The sequence below is a fragment of the Rhodofomes roseus genome, assembly GCF_022264815.1.
Source record: "Rhodofomes roseus strain CIRM-BRFM 1785 chromosome Unknown C8Q71scaffold_33, whole genome shotgun sequence".
NCBI classification, from domain to species: Eukaryota; Fungi; Basidiomycota; class Agaricomycetes; order Polyporales; family Fomitopsidaceae; genus Rhodofomes; species Rhodofomes roseus.
The window spans coordinates 12423-30171 of record NW_025952989.1 but is presented as its reverse complement, the minus strand read 5'-3'; the positions used below and the strand labels follow the sequence as shown (position 1 = coordinate 30171).

Sequence of the window (17749 nt, the reverse complement as noted above, 5' to 3'; positions counted from 1 at the left end):
ATTGGCTTTGTATCACTATCGTTGTCGCAAACTGGCATCAATTAGTCTCGCATTTTACCAGGACTAGGTCTTACCCCGTGTGGGTGTATGTGGGGTCGTGGTTGTTGTTGGACCTTGTGCGCGCGGATGAGTACTGAGGTACTGAGTACTTGAGTGTGTCTCGGGCTGCCTCAGTGGCATGAGCGCCCAGTGTATTCGACCTCCATTGGTGGATCGCCAGTGGATTGCCTCCGCGGTTAACGCGTCTATTTACGGGGATCATCCTCATCCCTGGCTTTATTGTCGTTCCTAGTACCCGCTATCAACACCTTCGAGTGCTTTCTCGATTGACCTCTGATCGCACGTAGCACGTATGGCTGGCGCAGACAATATGCATATGAGCACCAATATCAAGCCCGAGCCTAATGACGATATCAAGGACTTCAGCACTGTCGGGGCCGTTCTGGCCAGTAAATTCGCCTACTCAGCAGCAGGTAGCACTCCATCGACACCTATTCCCTCCTCTTCCCATGTCCGCGGGGTCAAACCCGAGTCCTCTCCTACGAAGCCGATACTCGAGCCGACTCGGAAGTCCACGCGAGTCAGACGCGGCACGGTAAAGCAGGAACTCCTTAACACCTCCTTTCCCGTCGTCAAGACGGTGAAGCAAGAAGTTGTCGGGAAGGTCAAGAAAATAAACACGAAGCGGGGTTACGCATCGCCGGAGCAGTATGCGCACCTGCAGCTGCTCCCAGAGTTTTTGAAGGAGGAACTTGATAGTGAGTTGTTTATTGTCTGACCTACAGCGAGATATTCGTGCTTAGTTATCGCCTTGCGCCGCCAGTATTGTTCTGTGGTATCAAGTAGGTCTCGATCTTCGTCGATTTCCGCCATCCACTCACATACTTGAAGCCCAGCGGTACGCTCTGCGCAAATTGGTCACCACTATGGTCATGGTAGCAACCACTTTTGGCCGTGTCTCGTTGCATCAGGTAAGAGATAACAAAACAACATAGGATGCTAGATGCTATCTTGTCTGATTTAAATGCAGGCTTGACAAATGGTGAACAAGTCACCGCGTTGGAAGACCACACCATCAGTGATCGGTTCAACTTCGGCTTGGTCAGTCTCTCTCGAGCTTTGATAGCCACCATGATTGTGATTATCATTGGCTTGCTAGACCAACATCGTTGAACGACCGAGTGCAGAGGTAAGACCTAACACCTTGTCGATTTCATGTCACCCTCGCTGAGAAAACGTTCCGGCGGTTCCTAGGCTGCGGAGTTGTCAAAGAAGGAATTGGCTGCAGGAGTTCCGAGCCTCGTCCGCAAGATCGCCCGATATCGTCCACGAATAATTGCTCTTGTGGGCAAACTTATTTGGGACGCCATCGAACGGGGCATGAAGGACCTCGGGGTGACGGTCGTGAGGAGCGGCAAAGCCTTTTTGTACGACATACAGCCGTACAAGGTCGTTCACCCGGTACAAGACGGTCACGAAGTGCGCGAGACGCTCTTCTTCGTCCTCCCGAGTTCGTCAGCAAGGGTGGTTGCGTATCAGGTTCGGACACAACCTGCACAGCAGGTGCACGCGAGCTGACGTACTTACGTCGGATCTTAGATGAAGGACAAAACCGAGCTGTTTGCTCTCCTCAAGCAACGGCTGCAAGAGGTCAAGCATGGTAGAGTGGATACGTCCTCGATGACCGTCGTCCGACCATCAGCGAAGTAGAAGTCATTCATAGATAGCCGTATACGCGTTCGATCTAGGGGGATATAGGAGAGCATGTAATATGACATACACAGTACTGTACTTCACTAATGATACACTGGAGGAGACCACAAAGCAGAACTACAACGACAACAGCAAGAACATAAGCATCAGTGTCCCGGACTCATCTACTCTTCCATAGCATCGTCGCTCTCCTCCTCGCTCTCGCTCTCCTCGCCCTCTGCGACGTCAAGCGGGTCCAGGTCGATGTCGTGGTCCGCGCCGATGTACGAGTCGCAGATGACGTAGAGCTTAAGCGCGTGGGTGCCCTGTGGAAGCGAGAACTCGAGCTTGACCGCAAGATTCTTGTGCACGGTAACGCGCTTGATCGCGAGCAGCTGGCGTGTCTTCGGCTCGCCGACGACGATCCACCAGTTCGCGAGCTTCTTCTGAGGATAGAACGGCGCGACCACGATCTCGTCGTCGCCCTCCGTGTCCTCGTCCGCGTCTCGGCTGAGTGAGACCTTGATGGGGATCGGCGCGCCCGCGGAGTAGTCGCCTTTCGCGAGCTCGTAGTTGACGTCGAGGGTGGGGTAGGAGTTGACGAACGTTGCGACGTCACGCATCTGGCGCGTGTCCATACGCAGGACGGTATTGCGCTTGTCGTCTTCCATCTCCATGATGTCGTAGACAGAATCGACACCAGCCTCCTTGCACCTTGCAATGACCTGCAGCAGAATCGAGGTCAGACGCAACGCCAACGGAAGTAAAGCTATAAATGCTTACATTAGGCTCAAAGTGCGGAATCTGCTTGAGCGGAGAGTCGGACTCCCAACAGGCCTGGACACACATCTGCGACAGATCCATCGCGCTGAGGGCGTTCAACCATGCATTGGACGACATGACATCCACACAAGCCGAGAGCAGGTTGAGGACCTTCTCCAGCACCAGCACCTGATCTGCTGCGAGATCCGGAGGGAGCTGCAGACGCGAGAAGTGCGCCTGCAACAGGAGGAACGTCTTGAAGTGCGGCGCCTCAAAGTCTGCGCGGTCGAGCTTGACAGGCACGCGGTCGTATATGCGTCGAAGGAGCACGTCCTCGTGCCGACGTATGGGTATGGACTCGAATTCGGCGGACGAGGACACGACCTCGAGAAGACCCTTCATCTTCGTGCGCTCCTTGAGCGAGAGTGTGTACACCTCGACGGTGACATATGATATGTTGTAGTACGCCGCAATCATGCCGAGGTTGAGTGGCGTGACGTCCATCTCGTCCTCGATGGCAATGCACTTCGAGTTGACGAGGTCGTTGAGGGTATTCTCGACAAGCTCGGAGAGGTGATCGGAAAGGTGTTGGTGGCTGACATTGTGCAGGTTGTAGTAATTCGGGTTTTGCGTCATCCGCCGGTAGAAGTACGTCCATGTGAGGATATCCATCGCATCCTGCTTGTTCTCAATCGTCTTCACCGCAATCTCCGCGAGGAAGTAGTCGTGGAGCATGTGTGTAGGCAAATGTGACTCGATGGGCAGACCCTCGGCAAGGAACTTCTTGTAAAAGTCTTTCCGAGTCTGCTGGCACATCAGCACACAGCGACTCTTGTCATCCTCCATGGGACGGCATGCGCGACCGAGCATCTGCAGGACGTCCATCACAGGGTAATCTACGTATCGGTGTTCCTTGCCTTCGTAGAACTGAACGCCCATTATGATCACCATGTAGCTGGCGACCGGGAGGTTCCAAGCAGTGTCCTAGTAGCTAGGTCAGCTCGTTGTATGAAGACGGCCCATGAGTCTGCTTACCTTCGACGCAATCAAAACCTGTATGGCACCAGACTGGAATAAACGCTCGACGATCTTCTTGTCCTGCTTGCTCAAAGCCTCGTGGTAGTACCCGATACCGTGCTTGAGTGTCTCGACCAGACCGGGATCAGATATATGATCGAGGTGAGGCTGAAGATCGGCCTCCTCGATGTTGAGGAAACGGTTGCTGTCGTCGTCCGCGCCGCAGTGTGTAAGGATGTCATCAGCGGTGAGTTGACATTGTCGACGAGATGGGACAAATATGATGACCGGTTTCGTCGGCGAGTACTCGAGGATCGCCAAATAGGCCGGCTTCGACATGCCGATCATGAGCGATGGGAAGTGCGGGATGTTGAAGCTCTGAAGATGAATATCCATGTCGAGCGGGCGCGCACTACACGAAGTTTGGTCAACATGAGTCTACGCGAGGACAGCTCAAGACTTACCTCGGTGGGAAGTTGAAGATGGCATGCGAGGGCGCTCCCATCCACTCACCGAGATCCCGAGCATTCGCCAGCGACACACCGCATGCGACGATACGGGTCTTCAGCTCGGTCTGAGCGGATACGTACCGTGTGCGGGAAATCACAACCTCGTAGGTGGGACCAACCTCACCGCCGACAAGCTGGATCTCATCGGCGATCAGTAGACCTATCGTCTGCACGTTCTTCCGCTGGCGCCATCTCCTTGACAGCACGTCCCACTATATATAACGTCAGTGCTCAATACTTTCGAGACAAGCAACACGTAGCACGTACCTGTGTCGGAGTGCACACGATAACATCGCCCTTTTCCAACAGCCTCAAGTCCGCACTCGTCTCTCCTGTCAGGCTAAGGACCTCCTTGCCGCCCTGAAGATTGCCAAATTTGTTGCGCCACTCTGCGACACGAAGATCGACCATCTCCTGGTACGGCTCGATACACACCGCCCGTTGTTGCTCGCGCTTACTCCAGAGCCGCAGGAGCGCGAATTCAGCGCAGATAGTCTTACCACTGCCCGTTGGCGCACCAACGAAGACGTTCTCGTCGGTGGTGTATAGGGCTTGGAACACCTGTGTTTGGATCTTGTTGAACGTCTGGATTGTGGAGGAATAGATACTCTCGAACTCCTTGTTGTGCAGAGCAGAGAGGGGCAGGGGCTGGAGGTCGAGAAGAGGTGTGGGGGGTGGGAACTTCTCAGGTAGGATGAGGTGCTTGAATAGGATGGGCAGACGGGTTTCCGCGTGCAGCCAGCGATCCGAGACGATGGAGATATAGTAGTTGGGAGGGACAGGCTCGAACATGGGCACCGTCAGCGTCACGTTGTGCTCGTCCTCTGCATACCGCTGCCGTAGGATGAACGTATCGTGGAATAGGACGATCTCGCCGTCGACGTCTTCGACCATGATCCAGAACGATTCAGCTGCGCCATGGATCTTCTCGTCCCATCGGAAGTCAGGAATAATAGTCAGGTCGATACGAAGAAGCGTGCGCGTGATGGGCTGGACCTGGGCTTGAAGCTGCAGCTTCGGAAAACTGTGTACGAGACGGTGTACCAAGTTGCCGGCTTTCTGGATGCCGATCAACTCGCCGATTTCTGGCGGGTTCAGGTCGAAGTAACGGTACCAAGGGAATTGCTTGCCCTCCGCCTTCCGGACGATCTCCGCCGGAACACCCTTGAACTGCCTCAGAGGCGTCATGGATCCCCACATGCGCCGCTCAACCATCTTGCAGAGAGCGAGACAGTCTTGCGCGGGGACCGCCCATCCGCGCTTGAGACAGATTTCGAACATCGCACGCAAGATACGGCCAGCAGACTGCTGGACGTACACCATGTCGGCGACAAGGGCAAAGCCTTCGAGCTTGAGCTGCGAGATAAAGGCCTGCAGGAGGACGTTGATCTTCGCTGCCGGCTCCTCGACACTCTCCTTCACAGGTATTGGGACTCGCTCGAGCAGCTTGCCAAGCTCCAGCTTCTCATCCTGTCGGACTGGAAGAAGCTTGAACTCATTTGACAGTGCAAACACCCTGAACAACTCGAGCATCGTCATCGTCGGGCGGAGGTGTTGGTTGTACGTCGCCATCGAGTTATAGGTGACATAGTAGTGCGAAGCGATGCGACCAAGCTCCGTGCTGTGGAACCGGCCGGACGCGCGCTCGTACTTGACGAGGTGGCACTTCTCCAAGAGCACGGCAGCCGTATGCACAATGTCCGCGCGCTTTTGGACCAAGCTAGGGTCGTCCTCAAGGTAATCGATGCCAACGCTGTAGAGCACTGGGTCCTTAAGCATCCGGACGTAGCTGAAGGCATGGTAATGAGAACACACATTAAGAACGAGTCAAACACACTCACAGATAGGTGTAGCCCAGCCATTGAACGGCCTCATCCCTGTTCCGGATGGTCCCAAGTACAATCTCTGCGTTGAGGTTGTCCGCAAGCTTGGCAACGAATTGAGACTCGATGGGCAGCTGCTGGTTCATCAAGCTCAGGTAGTACTGCAGCTCCGAGTGGTTCGTAATGATGATACCTTCACCGAACGTGTCGTACTGAGGGCGACCAGCACGACCGAGCATTTGCAGTACGTCCTGTGACGATAGCTCGACCCAACGACCCTTCTCCGGGTTGTAGATCTGCGTGCCCTTGATGATGACTGTGTGCGCGGGTAGGTTGACACCCCATGCAAGCGTCGCGGTACACACCAGCACCTGCAGGTGACCGTCGGCAAAAAGCTCTTCGACGAGCCCACGATCCTCACGCGACATCCCTGCGTGATGAATACCGAAGCCGAATTGCAACAGATCCTTGAGGTTCGGGTCCTTTACATTGTTTGACTCCTCGAGCAAGATCTCCCTAGTGGCGCCGTCAGGCTTGACGAACTGCGTGATGGTCTCCTTGTCGATAGCCATGTCGCGAATGGACTTTGCCGTCTTTGCCGTCTCCTTACGCGAGTGGACGAACACTAGCGTCTGGTTCTTGCCAGCTTGGTCGAGGACCTTCTCGTAGCAGACCTCGTTCATGACCTGGTAGCGCTTGATTGCCTTCTTCTCCGTGACACCGATGAACTGTTGCTGGAGTACACAAGGGCGGTATGACGCGTCGAAGTAGAACAAACCCTTCGCAGGGTCGACGCGAAGGAAGGTAGCGACGTCGTGGTAGTTCGGCAGCGTGGCGGAGAGACCAACAAGACGGACGTACTCTCCCGTCTGCTCCATGCGCCTGACGGTACGCGCAATAATACTCTCCAGGACTGGACCACGCTCGTCATGGAGTAGATGAATCTCATCAATGATGATGAGCCGGACGAGATTCGTGTAGCTGGTGTCCGTACTCTTGCGAGTGATAACGTCGTACTTCTCGGGAGTCGTGACAATGATCTGCGTCTCTGAGATCTGCTGCTTCGTCATTTGCGAGTCACCCGTCAGCTCGCCGACCTTGACACCGAAGACACTGAGTCGCGAGCTGAAGTTGCCGACCATCTCCTGCACGAGCGCCTTCATAGGGGCGACGTAAATGATCTTGAACGAGTCGAGGTCGAATGCACCAGTCTGCTCGTCCCGATACTTGCCGAGCTCGTTCAGAATCGTAAGCATAGCGACATTCGTCTATGACACACATAAGCATGAGCTGAGACACAAAGTCAGTCAACGTACCTTTCCGGCACCAGTAGGCGCACAAAGTAGCAGAGGCTCGTCGGTACCGAAGGCCACAGGATACAGCTTGCTCTGGACACGGTTCAGGTTCTTCATTCCCGAAAAGCCTTGCTGCGCCCACTCCGGCAGGGCCGTGACGGGCACCAGCTCGTCCGGGGCAAGCGGCTTCTGCTTGGGCGCGGGGACGTGGATCTCCTCGTATCCCTTCTTCGACCGCTTGAACGACCCTTCGGGCAGCTTGCACTTCTTGTTCGACATGAGGTGTCCACCCTGGCTGAACGCCATGCCCTCCAGATCGACCGTCGCCTTGGGCTGCACCGTTGAGCCGGGAGCTAGCGTTGCGGTCTTTGGCACCTCCACTTTCGGCTTCTCGTCCACGTCCATCGCGTCAGTCCGCGCCTTCGCCTTCCTATCTCCCGCCAGCTCGCGCAGAATCCAGCCAAGGCCCTTCTCCCGCATCGCGACCTCGACGTTCACGCGCTCGTCCGCGTCACTCCGCATAAGCTTGGTGCACCATACGATCACGTCTCGGTTCTTGAGGAACTTGGTGATCACGTCAAAGCTCTGGTACTCGAACAGGTCCATCAACTGGTTCTCGCAGTCGCGTAGATTGGACTCGGAGCCCAGGATCGACAGCACCTCCGACGCTTTCTCTGCCGCAGTGGCGGGGTCAGGATAGACCTCTGAGATCTGGCGTTGGACCCAGAAGCCGTCTATGGAATGTGGTGAGACGATGTCCTTGTCGACCTGCGCCTTGCCGTGTTGCGCTGCAGAGCTCCCGCCGATGACAAGCTCGTCGTCGTTTTCCAGCGACTCGGGTGGGGCCTCTCCCTCCGCGCCCTCTCCCTCCTCTTCTGACTCCTCGCGCACCTCAAAGCCCTCCTCCTCCTCCTCTTCCTCCTCCTCCTCGTCGAACACTACCGCTACTCCCATCTCGTCGTCGATCTCCGCGTCCTTCCGCTCCATGTCCGGGTCCGCCATCGTCTCGTCCTCCGCGCCATAGTCGGTAATCTTCTTGGACAAGTTGAGCAGCTGCGAGAACTGTTCGTTCGAGATCGGGCTGACAACCTCCTCCACCTCCTTCTTCTTGTCAAAGTCCTTCAGGTTGTCGTTTTTCAGAGACTCGAGCACCGCGTCTGCGGCACTCCGGACGATGTCGTGCGCCTGGTCCCCGAGAGCCTGGTGCACGCTCGCAAGAATGAGCTCGTACACTTCCCGCGTCTCGGCAGTGCGTGGTCTGTAGGTCAAGCCCTCGAGATCCTGGGTCGCGTCGAGGATATCGGTGTAGCCAAAGCCAGTCGCCGCTGCAGCTCGCCGCTTAGACAGCTGCTTTTCGGTGTCGTCCTGCTTATCCGCGGCCTTCTTCTTCTTTTTCTCGAGGTCTTTAGGGGCTTCCCGCTGGACCCTCGAGCCCATCTCGCGGGGGTCGATGCGACCTGCAAGAGAAGTAGGTGCACCATCAGGTTCCTTGTCGCGACGGGGTAGAGCGGACCTGTCTGCCGTCAAGACGAGAGACGAGATGGCGGCATAGTTGTAGCCAGACAGATCCCGCTTCGCAGACATCGTGAATGGCGTGAAAGAGGTGGTGGTGGTCGCTCGAAGCGATGAGCAGGCTGGTCGGTGGCTGAAAATGTTGTATTGTTCATTAGTCATGAAGTAACTCCACACATTATTGGGTTATGTTTATGTATAAGTACTGACGCCGGCCGGGATCTCGGCCACCTAAGCAGTTGATGCGTCCTCCTGAGCCTATGTGTGCATTGAGTGCCCGGGTGAGTGTCTAGAACTTTGATAGAACATCCTAGGTACACAGTAAAAATATTTAAAGAATTTTTGGGCCATTGAGATGGCAATGGGAGGGGCTTTCGTGACGAGAGTACTGGCGGCTGAGTTAACTATGAAGTCGGCCACGCAGTTGCACATGAGCCTATACGAGGCTGTCAAGTGTCTATATGGGCATCAAAATAGTTTGTGAGGCTCACAGACATTATCACAATACTTCAACAGCCACGGGGCCTGAGCTGTGACCACAGTGACTGGATGCAGTCAAGGTGTACAGGATATGCAGCCGGGAATTGCCAAATATGGGCATCACCACACAGATTGATTTTTCCTGCTTCCAATTCTCGGTATATGGACTTCAGATATGGTACATGGATAGAAAGGATGATTAGTTAGACCCTAGTATTTATTCTGTGACCATAGAACATGGTTCAGTAGACAAAGAGGACGGTGACCGACTACCTAGGGTGGCCGAGATCCTGGCCGGCGTCAGTATATCTAAGTATATCTAAGTATCTACAGTAACGTTCTGGCAACCTCTCCCTACTTAGCAGACTGTCTCGGTACGCATGTATTGACCATCCTGAACACTCAGAGCTCGAATTCGCTTTGCCTGGTTTATTTGTTTAGATGGAGAGGATGAAGTCTGCAGTTCAGGGTGTACCGGGGGTCTCATCTGTCTTCACCGCTGGGACCCCGATATCCCCTGTGCATTGAGCGCTCAGGCGCGCTCGCCGCTCACCTCACTGAGTCACTCACGCGTGTAACTTGTTCACGTCCAGAATACTTACCGCGTTGCGAGCTCAACGTTCAACAACCATGCAGGCTTTGCGACAGGAAATTTTACCACCGAGCGGGGTAGAGTTTGCAGCATGTCTGAAGTTGCTGCCGTCGACGCTGCCGGATAGCAAGCTGCCTGGGTCTAGCACGAGCACCGGAAGAGCTCTCTTCAACGTCGTAGTTGCCCGGTCAAATCACCTACGCATCTTCGAAGTTCGAGAGGAACCGGCACCGATCTCATCGCAAAAGGAAGATGAAAAAGAACGGAGGGCCAGTGTCAGGAAGGGGACGGAGGCGGTGGAAGGAGAGGTCGAGATGGACGCATCTGGGGAGGGATTCGTGAACATGGGCTCCATCAAGGTAGTTGCTGCTGTCTTCATCGTAACGCGGTCAATGGAAATCATTGTTTTCTTTGCTCGTGCGCGTGAAGTGAGCAATGCGTGCTAACCACCTCGTCGTAGACAACTGGTCAGCATGGTGTTCCGGAACCACAGACTGTCACTCGCTTCTACCTCGTGCGCGAACACCGTCTGCATGGAATAGTCACGGGCATTGAAGCTGTGCGAATCGTTACGTCGACAGAAGACAATCTCGACAGGCTGGTGGTCTCATTCAAGGATGCGAAGGTATGCCGCATGTGCACGCAACGCAACGCAGAACTCATCCCGGAGCCTACAGATTGCCCTCCTGGAATGGTCGGAAGCTGTTCACGACTTGATCACTGTATCCTTGCACACGTATGAAAGGGCCCCGCAACTGGTATTTGTACATATAATGTTATGTCTACGGTCACTGATCCAGCCTTCAGTCCGCCATAGATGCGCCTCTCTTCCGTCCAGAACTTCGCGCGGACCCGCTGTCCCGATGTGCTGCTCTACTTCTCCCCAAAGACTCCATCGCCATCCTGCCGTTCTACCAGTCTCAGGCAGAGCTCGACATAATGGAGCAGGAGCTGAGCCAAGCGAGGTAGCTGTCTAGCTAATCATTCTCATTGTGGTGAAGCTAACTGGCTATAGGGAGGTTCCTTACTCTCCGAGCTTCATACTTGATCTGTCCGCAGAAGTCGACGATCGCATTCGCAATGTGATTGACTTTGTCTTCTTGCCGGGCTTCAACAACCCGACAGTCGCCCTTCTCTTCCAACATACACAAACATGGACTGGGTATGCCTTGCCGTATTTGCGATCTTTGCATGATCTCATGACGCATATAGCCGTCTGCAAGAGTACAAGGACACCGTCGGATTGCTCATCTTCACCCTCGACCTCGTCACTCATCATTACCCTGTCATCACCGTCGTCGCGTCGCTCCCCTACGATTGCTTCGCCCTGACTGCGTGTTCGACATCCCTTGGAGGTGTTGTTGTCCTCGCGGGCAATAGCATCCTTTACGTGGACCAGGCCTCCCGCCGCATCATTCTGCCCCTGAATGGCTGGCCCGCGCGCACTTCAGATATGCCCATGCCGTCGCTGACCCCAGACGAGCAGAAGCGGGATCTGCAGATCGAGGGCGCGCGCTTCACCTTCGTCGATGAACGGACGCTCTACATCTTTGGAAAAGACGGCACCGTGTATCCCGTCGAGATTGTGTTAGACGGCAAGACAGTGTCGCGCCTTTCGATGGCGCCACCGGTGGCGCGCACGACAATTCCGGCACTGGTCAAGCGAATCGGAACTGACCACTTATTCATCGGTAGCATCGTCGGGCCTAGCGTACTCCTGAAGACGGCACATGTGGAGGAAGAGATGGCAGATGACGATGAGGACATGGCCCCTGCGCCCGCTACTGTTGTTGCACCTATTGATAGCATGGACCTCGACGAGGACGAAGGTGGGCACAGTACTGTTTCTCATGGCCGCTCGTATGCTGAATGTGTCCTCAGAGCTATATGGCACCTCTACCGCGGTCGAGCACCCTCATGTCAACGGCAATGCCGTGAACGGGGTGGCCGCTGCCACTAAGAAGCGGACAGTCGTCCACTTGTCGTTGTGCGACGCGATACCAGCGTACGGCCCGATTGCCGATATGACCTTTGCGCTCGCCAAGAATGGGGTATGTCGATCAGACTCCGTGCATTGTCCTCTTCACTCAACGACACTAAACGGTTGTGCCTGTTATTAGGACCGCTTCGTTCCTGAGTTGGTCGCAGCAACAGGGTACGGCGCCTTAGGTGGATTTACGTTACTGCAGGTACGCCGACCTTTCATGAAATGCATCGCATCTCATTCGTCCTTGAACGCCGGCGGTGTGGTATTAACTTGTGCTCCCGACATCACGGTGTAGAGAGATCTGCCGACGCGAACGAAGCGCAAGATACATGCGATTGGCGGTGCGCGAGGGATGTGGTCCCTCCCGGTGCGACAACCGGTTAAGGTCAACGGATCGACGTTCGAGCGCCCTGCAAATCCGTTCCATACTGACAAAGACACGCTGATCATCAGTACGGACGCAACACCGTCACCGGGACTCTCGAGAGTGAGATCGGTTTCTGTAGTGATATCCGTAACCATTGATATGTTCCTTATAGATTGCATTGCGGAACAGTCAAGGCGAGATACAGATCACTACCCGAATACCGGGCACAACCATAGGTGCCGCATCATTCTTCCATGGGACTGCTATCCTCCATGTCATGTTCAACGTCGCGAATGTGATACGAGTGTTAGAACCTGGTCAGTACAGCGCTCATAACTCAGTAGCATTGCTTGATGGATCGTAGATGGCAGTGAGCGACAGGCTATCAAGGATACTGACGGCGACGTCCCTCGACCGCGGGTCAAGTTCTGCAGTATATGCGACCCATTCATCTTGATCATCCGCGAGGACGATTCTATAGGACTGTTCGTCGGTGAGATCGAACGTGGCAAGATTAGACGCAAGGACATGTCCCCCATGGGCGACAAGGTCAGATACGCGATTTCTCCGGGAAGTTCCCAGGCGCATTCATTTACACATGCGTGCCGTAGACATCAAAGTATCTTGCGGGCTGTTTCTTCACGGACGCGAGTGGGCTTTTCCAGACCTACCAGAGTGCGGAGGCTTCCGGGACCGAGGGTGTGACGTCCACCCTGCAGGCAGCCATGGATTCAGGCAAGAAAAGCCAATGGCTGATCCTAGTGAGGCCACAGGGCGTGGTGGAGGTAACGTTGCGTCCATGCCTAGCGCACAACCGAGCCTCACTTCGCCCTGATGTGTAGATTTGGACACTTCCTAAGCTCGTCCTGGCATTTTCGACGACTGTGGCGGCCTCGCTTGAGCCTGTCCTGAGCGATTCAATGGATCCTGTCGCACTCTCACTTCCGCAGGACCCCCCGAGGAAGCCGCAAGAGCTGGACATTGAGCAAATACTCATTGCGCCTCTGGGCGAATCGTCACCACGCCCGCACCTCATGGTACGCCTCGTGGTTATGCGAGAGGCATAAGTGCGCTGCGTATTGATGCGAACTTTTCAGGTGTTCATGCGGTCGGGGCTACTCGCAGTATATGGGGTGCTCCCGGTATCGCCACCTGTCGATCCTTTGCCAAACGAGCGGACGACTGCGCTGCTTGTCAAATTCATCAAGGTCGCCACACGCGCGTTCGACATCCAAGTGCCTGAAGAGCAGGAGAAAACAGTGCTCGCGGAGGTCAAGAAAATCTCCCGCCACCTCGTTCCTTTCATGTCCTCGCCAACCCCCGGTCAGACATTCTCTGGAGTCTTCTTCACCGGAGATCGGCCATGCTGGATTCTTGCTACAGATAAGGGTGGTGTGAAAGTGTTTTCCTCAGGGCATTCTGTAGTCCATGCGTTCACTGCGTCGTCCGTGTGGGAGTCGAAAGGCGACTTTCTGCTGTACTCAGAGGAGGTAAGCAAGCCCGCAGAGAGACTGCGAGTCGTCCTCATTTCATGTCGCCATTCTTTGCAGGGGCCGAGCTTGGTCGAGTGGATACCCGACCTTCAGCTCGACTCGCACTTGCCTTCAAGATCCGTACCCCGGTCAAGAGCATATACAAACGTGGTGTATGACCCGAACACATCCTTGATCGTAGCCGCATCATCGCGTCAGTCGCGGTTCGCTTCGTATGACGATGACGGGAACATTGTCTGGGAACCAGATGGTGAGTCATCCACGGTCTATCTCCCGTATGTCCGTGAACTCATACTTCGGGATCACGACCTAGCCCCGAATGTGTCATTCCCTTACTGCGATTCCTCAACCCTTGAACTTCTCATGCCTGATTCCTGGATCACCATGGATGGGTGAGTACGTTCGAGACCGATGGCGTGATTGTACTCATGCGGCGTGTAGCTATGAATTCGCTCAGAATGAATTCGTGACTTGCCTCGACTGTGTGACATTGGAGTCTGTGAGTACCGAAACCGGGACGAAGGACTTCATTGCCGTAGGCACGACGATAAACCGGGGCGAAGATCTAGCTGTCAAGGGTGCTGTAAGCCGGTCTGGTCAATCGGTGCTACTCATTGCTATTGATGACACAATTGGCACAGGTATACATATTCGAAATCGTCGAGGTCGTTCCGGACGTGAGCACGGGATGGAAGCGCTGGCATCAACTGAAGTTACGCTGTAGAGACGACGCCAAGGGTCCAGTTACGGCTCTCTGTGGTATGGATAACTATCTCGTGTCATCCATGGGCCAGAAGGTAGGATCATTTACCTGTCTTCATAGCTGCTCCCAGTGACGTGTTCTCTCAGATCTTCGTGCGCGCATTCGATCTTGACGAGCGACTTGTGGGCGTCGCCTTCCTGGATGTCGGCGTCTATGTGACCTCCTTGCGCACTGTGAAGAATCTGCTCTTGATAGGAGATGCTGTCAAAAGCATCTGGTTTGTGGCTTTCCAGGTAGGTCGAGCAGTTGATACCTCCGGACGCGTGTTACAATCTTGTGAGCAGGAAGACCCGTATAAACTTGTCATCCTTGGGAAGGACCCACATCATGTCTGTGTGACCAGCGCAGATCTGTTCTTTGCCGATAGCAGGGTATCTCTGCTGGTCTGCGATGAGGACGGCGTTATAAGATTGTACGAGTATGACCCGCAAGGTACGTAAAGCTGCCAAACAAGCTCACTTGGTTATATTAGATCGTCTGACAATGTCCCCAGATCCCGAATCGAGAGGCGGACAACACTTGTTGCGCCGTACGGAGTTTCACGGTCAGACGGAATACCGTACTTCCGCGCTGATTGCTCGCCGAAGAACGAAAGACACTGACATCCCGCAATCAAAATTGATATGTGGTGCGTGACATCATGATTGTGGACGTCTACTACGATGTGTGATACGTCGTTGCAGGTTCCACAGATGGGTCGCTGTCATCGTTCACATATGTGGACGAAAGCGCTTTCAAGCGGTTGCATCTGCTGCAGGGGCAGCTTACCAGAAATGTACAGCACGTGGCAGGGCTCAATCCGAAGGCATTCCGGTTAGTGTCCACGAGTCTTAGAATAGTATGCAGGCACTCACGCGACAGCAGTATCGTCCGCAATGACTTTGTGTCCAAGCCGCTGTCGAAAGGTATCCTGGACGGTAACCTTCTGTCAACGTTCGAGGACCTCTCGATCTCGCGGCAACATGAGATGACTCGACAGATTGGAACTGAGCGAGGGACAGTGCTCAAAGACTGGCTGTCTCTAAATGGTACATGGTGAACGCAATCCTATCCATACGTAATCTTGCGGTATCTACGCTGTTTGTGGTTTTCGACCGAACTATCACCTTCGGTATAGCTGCTGTGACCTGAGGCCTGAGGTCTCACGTCGAAGGCACTCTGGACGGCACCCTCGAGCGAGGCTGCCTCCGGTTCCGCTAGCCCCGGCAACACGTTGCCAAGCCACTTCTCTTCACGCCTTCTTGAATTGCTGCAACCGTTCTGATGCCATGCGTTCATACCTCGCTTTCTTCATGCTGACCTAGTGCTACACCCTAACACAATTGGAGACGAGATACAGAGCCTCCTCCCGACGCCACTCGGATGCACCAGGCTACAGACGCTCTGATCGTCGCATACAGCTACGGCCACGCTTCGAATTCTTCCGCTATGACGATTGTGAGTGACTGCATCACTCCGAGATCGGGTCTACTGCCATCATTTGTTTAGAAATTGAGGCTCGAGGTGAGATTGATGGCCAGAGCCCGAGGTTGTAATCAGCTTCACATGAGCATGGCCGACCTTCCTGCGACCCTAACACCTGCAGGCAGGAACCAATGAGCCTGCGAACATGGTACGCAAATGAAAAACGCATGTTCGGACTCGAGCCTGAGCCTACATGCTACTGACTCCCTGTCGGACCTGTATAAGTACGGTGCGACGGCCATGCATCCAACCGATACATACTGCTATGTTCTCGTCGTTAGGCTTGGACTCTAGGACCTCGACAAGGACCGCTCGTAGTGGGGCGTCGAAGGCGAGTAGACTTGATTCCCTCAGCAGGTTCATGGACTCATAGACACAGTACTTCGACATGCCTCGGGGACTCTCGGTCCACGTCTTCAAGAACCCCACACAACAAGCGCCTTTACCGCCGTCGTATTATACGGCGTCCAAGGGACAATCCGGCCAGGACTGGTCTGTTAATGACTCCTCACGACCGAAGTTCGAGCGAAAAGCATCGTCCACTCCGAATGATCCCCTCCGCATCGCTCAGCCCGTCTACGTCGACCCCAAGAACGCGAAGTCGTCAAGGGGCCGCGCTGTTTATCCTTATTCTTCAATTGACACGTACATCTATGACCGATCGTTCTCTACCGCGCCAGACGCCCTAGCAGCTTCCCCCTCATCGTCGAGCTCTGAATCAGACATCTTCTCTGAGTCTGCCGTATCCGCATCCGTCGACATCTCGTCGACACGTGCTAGCAGCAGTACCGAGACCCTCGAGACGACGGCCCTCGCCATCGAGTATCCTTCCTCTGCCTCTCGTCCTTCCTACCCAAGAGCCGGCGCGTCGAACTGGTCTGACGGTACTCGGATTCTGCCGCCGGGATTGCCTCCGGTTTCCAGGAGCGCGTCGATGTCGATACGTGCAAACGGAACGCTGCCTAAGCCTGGCCTCGTATGGTTGCCACCTGTCGATGCTGTGTCCGATACTGAGGACGACACTTTTGTCGACGACGGTGACGACGCTGGCATGTCCCAGGGCCGGCCTGTAGCGTTTGCGACCAGGGAAGATGGAGCACGCGACCCACGGTATACGGGGTCGCGCTCTGCACTGGTGCCCATGAGACGTCCCTCTGATGAGCGGACAACTACACAACAACTCCCGCTGCAGAGAGGAGGTTCGGAAGGTACGCGAAGCGACCGATAACGACAATATCATCACTAACAAGATCACCTCACCAATTCCTTAGCCCCGCGTGGACCGCTTGGCTCTGCGAAAGCGACCGACAACCGTAGCCCTCCTAGCTCAACTCACGGTCCTACGCCCGGCCTGATCGCCGATGACGCACGACGGACACATACGCTGTCGAGAGCGAATACTGTTCCGATGACGTCGGCGTCCCAGGCGTCGCGAACTCAGGATACGCCTGTCGGCGCCTCGCTGTCGTCGGTGTCACAACCCAACGGAGCGAAGGATCGTCAAAAGCCAGACGCACTTGCGCCAGCCATGACTCGGAGTACATCCGCGTCAGCAGGGGCGCTGACTGTTGCTGCTAGGCGGGCTGTGCGGTGGACGGAAGATCTGACGTGTCCGTGCCCTGTGCCGCGCAGCGAACGCCGGAAGGGGTGGTTCAATCGCAGAGGGTAAGTACACAGACGTGCTATCATTGTGGCTTGATGCACTTACCTGGGCTCGTTGTCAGTGACCAGTTGTGGACAAATGATGGCCGATTCAAACCATCGGAGCCTGGACAAGAATACCCTCCAGATCTTGTGGTGTGTATTGTGTCGGTCGCGTGCGGCTCGTGCTCACCGGACGTTGTTTCTCAGGGTTACCCCGAACCGAATACAGGCTGGATGAACGAAGAGGGGGTGAGAATCGATATGGAACATTGCCTGATACCCAAACCTCCACTCCGCTCTGCTCTCAAACGTCCAAAGGTCACCGCAGGTGCACAGTAAGGCAGCCTCA

General features: G+C 55.0%; 4 protein-coding genes across 4 annotated transcripts; 3 read left to right on the top strand and 1 right to left on the bottom strand.

Annotated features, from left to right (window-relative positions):
• The first annotated feature begins 189 nt into the window (after positions 1 to 189).
• Positions 190 to 2009, top strand: C8Q71DRAFT_377178 (uracil-DNA glycosylase-like protein). Its single transcript, XM_047918161.1, has 6 exons — positions 190 to 758; positions 824 to 842; positions 892 to 971; positions 1031 to 1101; positions 1255 to 1527; positions 1600 to 2009. The coding sequence occupies exons 1-6, from the start codon at positions 353 to 355 to the stop codon at positions 1708 to 1710; spliced, it is 960 nt and encodes a 319-aa protein (XP_047773434.1). The 5' UTR covers positions 190 to 352; the 3' UTR covers positions 1711 to 2009.
• C8Q71DRAFT_886910 (Sec63-domain-containing protein) lies at positions 1537 to 8682 on the bottom strand (the record flags this gene model as incomplete). Its single annotated transcript, XM_047928582.1, has 7 exons — positions 1537 to 2417; positions 2476 to 3438; positions 3490 to 3883; positions 3936 to 4192; positions 4248 to 5769; positions 5822 to 7071; positions 7120 to 8682. The coding sequence occupies 7 exons, from the start codon at positions 8680 to 8682 to the stop codon at positions 1878 to 1880; spliced, it is 6489 nt and encodes a 2162-aa protein (XP_047773433.1). The 3' UTR covers positions 1537 to 1877.
• Positions 8683 to 9720: 1038 nt separating this feature from the next.
• C8Q71DRAFT_886906 (CPSF A subunit region-domain-containing protein) lies at positions 9721 to 15760 on the top strand (the record flags this gene model as incomplete). The annotated part of the gene is made up of 23 exons (XM_047928581.1): positions 9721 to 10041; positions 10143 to 10307; positions 10360 to 10440; positions 10490 to 10647; positions 10698 to 10844; positions 10895 to 11511; positions 11564 to 11733; positions 11803 to 11871; positions 11965 to 12156; positions 12209 to 12353; positions 12401 to 12585; positions 12648 to 12821; positions 12879 to 13073; positions 13134 to 13526; positions 13587 to 13779; positions 13843 to 13921; positions 13971 to 14112; positions 14171 to 14326; positions 14379 to 14525; positions 14574 to 14724; positions 14786 to 14920; positions 14976 to 15111; positions 15157 to 15760. 23 exons carry the CDS (start codon positions 9721 to 9723, stop codon positions 15329 to 15331), a joined length of 4326 nt encoding a protein of 1441 aa, XP_047773432.1. The 3' UTR covers positions 15332 to 15760.
• A 1404-nt stretch (positions 15761 to 17164) lies between these two features.
• On the top strand, positions 17165 to 17739 carry C8Q71DRAFT_717309 (uncharacterized protein; the record flags this gene model as incomplete). The annotated part of the gene is made up of 3 exons (XM_047921155.1): positions 17165 to 17421; positions 17481 to 17553; positions 17608 to 17739. The coding sequence occupies 3 exons, from the start codon at positions 17165 to 17167 to the stop codon at positions 17737 to 17739; spliced, it is 462 nt and encodes a 153-aa protein (XP_047773431.1).
• Positions 17740 to 17749: the final 10 nt, after the last annotated feature.

What these genes read in the sequence shown, in the direction of transcription:
- C8Q71DRAFT_377178 (XM_047918161.1), top strand. Translation starts at nt 353, where the DNA reads ATGGCTGGCGCAGACAATATGCATATGAGCACCAATATCAAGCCCGAG. An exon ending in GCCGTGTCTCGTTGCATCAG is followed by an intron (nt 972 to 1,030) that starts GTAAGAGATAAC and finishes ATTTAAATGCAG; the next exon opens with GCTTGACAAATGGTGAACAA. An exon ending in ATCGGTTCAACTTCGGCTTG is followed by an intron (nt 1,102 to 1,254) that starts GTCAGTCTCTCT and finishes GGCGGTTCCTAG; the next exon opens with GCTGCGGAGTTGTCAAAGAA.